At 35.4% G+C, this 4,075-nt stretch overlaps 1 protein-coding gene across 1 annotated transcript; it reads left to right on the forward strand.

Moving 5' to 3' along the window:
* Nucleotides 1-527: 527 nt before the first annotated feature.
* Nucleotides 528-3,698, forward strand: LOC113351443 (MDIS1-interacting receptor like kinase 2-like). The gene is made up of 3 exons (XM_026595427.1): nucleotides 528-1,833; nucleotides 2,756-3,175; nucleotides 3,301-3,698. Exons 1-3 carry the CDS (start codon nucleotides 528-530, stop codon nucleotides 3,696-3,698), a joined length of 2,124 nt encoding a protein of 707 aa, XP_026451212.1.
* The last annotated feature ends 377 nt before the right edge of the window (nucleotides 3,699-4,075 follow it).

The raw sequence follows: 4,075 nt of genomic DNA on the forward strand, positions 1-4,075 counted from the left end.
TAGGAATTAGTTAAAATACATGGATAAAGGGTGACTCTAATTTACTATTTAAATCCCGTTTTTTTCTTTTTCCTATATCCCAATAAGTTTTAGTACCCCTAATTGCACGTTCATAACTAAGTCCTCGTCGGAAATCCAAATTGTTTTTGTTTGATACTTTTATCACGTACTTATTATCCCGAGTTTTTGAAGGGCCGTGCTCGAAAAATGGCCCAGGGCTATCGAAATGATTTTCCAGATGTTGGTTTTTGGTCATAGAAGAATGCCTTGCTTTTTGAGGAAAATGGTCTGCCTATGCATGCAACGAGCAGAAAACTAGCAAAGCCATAAATATTAACCTCTGAGTCTGAGGTTACAACATCTTCCTTTTCCTTATATTCCGAGACTGGTGATGCAGCATTTAAAGTTGACTCCAAATTAAGTCTCCCCATAACATAACAATGTTATTATAAATAGTGAATCTCCTTCGAACATTAAGTTCATCGTGAAAACTGAAACAGTTGTTTGAAAATCAAGAAACTCAAAAAATGTCGTTAGTAGCTATGTTGGCATTACTGTTAGTTTTATTTCACAATGTTGATGTTTTTGCTTTCAATTCTTCATCTTTAACTTACGAAGAACAGTCACAAATAACAGTGGAAGTAAAATCTCTTCTAACATGGAAATCAAACCTTGTTAGTCGAACCCAATCTCCACTCGATTCTTGGAAGAGAGGTTCTACTTCTAGTCCATGCAAGTGGTATGGGTTCACTTGTAACAACAAGAGAAGTGTCACGAAACTAAGTTTATCAGGTTTACGATTACAAGGTACGCTTGATAGTTTCAACTTTTCATCATTTGCCAACTTGGTTAGCAACAATACTCTCTCTGGGCTCATTCCCTCTAAAATTGGTAATCTTTCAAAACTGACTGAACTTAATCTTTCCATGAATTATTTTACCGGTCATATTCCAGTAGAAATTTGTGTTCTTACGAATCTGCAAACTTTACGCATTTCTGAGAATCAAATTAGTGGGTCCATCCCTCAGGAAATAGGCAATTTGCATTTACTCACTGGTCTAGGATTTTATACAAATAATCTTACTGGTCCAGTTCCTACTTCTATATACAATCTGACCAACTTGATCATATTCTCACTTTACGATAATAGCCTTTCTGGTATCATTCCTCAGGAAATGGGAAGGTTAGCAGCGTCTTTAATATTTTTGGTATTGTCCGGTAATCATCTCAGTGGTTCAGTCCCAACTTCTATATGTAATTTGACTAACCTAATAGTTATAGATATTAAAAATAATCAATTATCTGGTACCATTCCTCGAGAAATTGGAAAACTAACGCCTCTGACGACAATTGATATGTACGGTAATAATTTTATTGGTTCAATCCCCATTTCTCCATGTAATCTGAGTAGTCTGAAAGGTGTATACCTGTTCCAAAATCAACTTTCTGGTGCTATCCCTAGAGAAATCGGAAGACTGAAGTATCTTGTTGACCTCGATGTGTCTAGAAACAATCTCAGTGGTCCAATTCCTACTTCTGTATGCAACTTCAGTAACATTCATAGGCTAGTCCTTTATAAAAATCAACTTTCTGGTCCAATTCCTCGAGATATAGGAAGACTTGGGTCTACTATAATTCGCTTAACTTTGAGCAGAAATAATCTTAACGGTCCAATTCCTTTTTCTTTGTTCAACCTCAGCAAATTAAATGGCCTAGTCCTCCATTCTAATCAACTTTCTGGTTCTATTCCTCCAGAATTAGGAACGCTAAAATATCTTATAGTCATTTCACTGTCGGAAAATAATCTTGTTGGTCCAATCCCCACTTCTATATGTAAGCTGAGCAATCTAAACGGTTTAGCCTTTTTTAGAAATCAATTTTCTGGTACCATTCCACAAGAAATCGGAAGTCATTTCACTGTCCGGGAACAATCTCGTTGGTCCAACTCCTACTTCTTTGTGCAATCAAACAGCTGGCATATTAAATCTTTATTACCGAATTTAACAGCTTAAAATATGGACATTACTGTTCAACTATTAAATTAATGTTCACTCATCAAACGAAGGTTCAGAAAAACTTGATCTTAAATCTTTCGAAAGCGAAGTTCATGCACTGACAGAAATTCCGCATAGAAATTTTTCTGAACCTTCTTTGTGCAATCAAACAGCTGGCATTGAACATTAATTTTAATTTTAATTTTAATTTTTTACAAAGCACCTTAAAATATGGACCCACTGGCATTAATATTGTCACAATTTTTAAGCCCTTGCTGCCTTGCCGAGTAATAATACCGTCAAAAATGATTAACAAACCGAGAAAAATGTACCGCAAATACACCGTGTGAGAGGGAAAGGGCCCATTTCTACACTGTCCTATCTAGATGCTAAGCATGTTAAAATATTGATCATTCGACCCTCAGTGGGACATAACGAAGTGTAAAATTTCGGTGTATCTACCATCTCTCTAATACCATTTGTGTTTCTGTAAAATGACAGTAATAATTTTGCAGAAAGAAAAAAGAATGAAGGGAGTAATTTTTCTTGAGTTTTAAACTCGGATCACTCAATTGTACTATCTTGAATAATTATGTATTACAGTTATGTATTAAAATTAATGTCCATATTAAAATTAATTAAAATTCAAATTAAAATTAAACTTTTTGCACAAAGAATTTAACAGCTTAAAATATGGACATTAAAATTAAAATTAAAATTAATGTTCAACTATTAAATTAATGTTCACTCATCAAACGAAGGTTCAGAAAAACTTGATCTTAAATCTTTCGAAAGCGAAGTTCATGCACTGACAGAAATTCCGCATAGAAATATTGTAAAACTTTTTGGTTTCTGTTCTAGTTTAGAGCGGCGAATTTCATTTTTGGTTTATGAGTTCGTGGAAAGAGGGAGTTTGAAAAGTGTTTTGAGTGATGGGGAACGAGCAGTGGAGTTCGATTGGATAAAGAGGATAAGATTTATTCGTGGAATAGCTAATGCACTTGCTTACATGCACCATGATTTCGTACCGGCATTAATCCACAGGGACATATCTAGCAACAACGTTTTGTTGGATATTGAATACGAAGTTCTCGTTTCTGATTTTGGTGCTGCTAGGATTCTAAAGCCAGATTCATCCAATTGGACTTCGCTTGCAGGAACCTACGGATATATTGCTACAGGTGCAATCCTACTCGCAAATTTAATAGCTAACAATAATACTGTTTGTCTGTTGGCACTTCCATTTACTGAAAGACAGACAATTTTTTTATCTTATTTCCCTTATTAATATATTTTGTTACTGCAGAGCTCGCTTATACAATGAAGGTAACTGAGAAGTGTGACGTTTATAGCTTTGGTGTAGTCATGTTAGAAGTACTGATGGGCAGACATCCGTCTGAAATCATCACATCACTATCTAATGTTCTTCTTCCGTCATCGTCTTCGACTATCAATACTGTGGAGCATAAAATAAGGCTGAAAGACATCTTGGACAGGTGCATTGGAGAGCCAACGGACGTTGTAAAGAAAGAAATAATGTACTTTGTGAAGGTTGGATTTTCATGTTTACGTGGTGATCCACGTACTCGACCAACTATGCAAGAAGTATCGATGGAGCTATCTTTAATATCAACTTCGAGTAGGCCATCTTTTGCGAAGTCCTTTGAAACGATTGCACTAGAAGACCTATTGATAACTTCCTAAAAATAATGATGGTGTGTGCCAAAATCATCTTGATGCTTTTATTTGCTAGGTTACGAAAGTATATATCTTTCTCTTTACTAAAAAATAACCGTTGGGTAACCTATTTAAGGCAGGCTAAATCTTATATTCCTAGGGTGCTTTGCAAGGTATAAGACATTTGATAATGTGAAGTGAATATACTTTGATTGTGGTCATAATATGGGCGGATCCTTACACGAAATGATGTCTGGTTTCGTTGGTCTTGATGGCGGTGAATTTTCTTTGATTTTGGAGCCGGGTTCAATAATTGATTCAAAATTATATTACTGTTTTGTTCCTTCTTATAATGCAAAGTTGTTGCCCAATCAAGTACATATGTATCTTCGACAGTGCGTTGG

Source organism: Papaver somniferum, chromosome 2, assembly GCF_003573695.1.
Source record: "Papaver somniferum cultivar HN1 chromosome 2, ASM357369v1, whole genome shotgun sequence".
Classification (NCBI taxonomy): domain Eukaryota; kingdom Viridiplantae; phylum Streptophyta; class Magnoliopsida; order Ranunculales; family Papaveraceae; genus Papaver; species Papaver somniferum.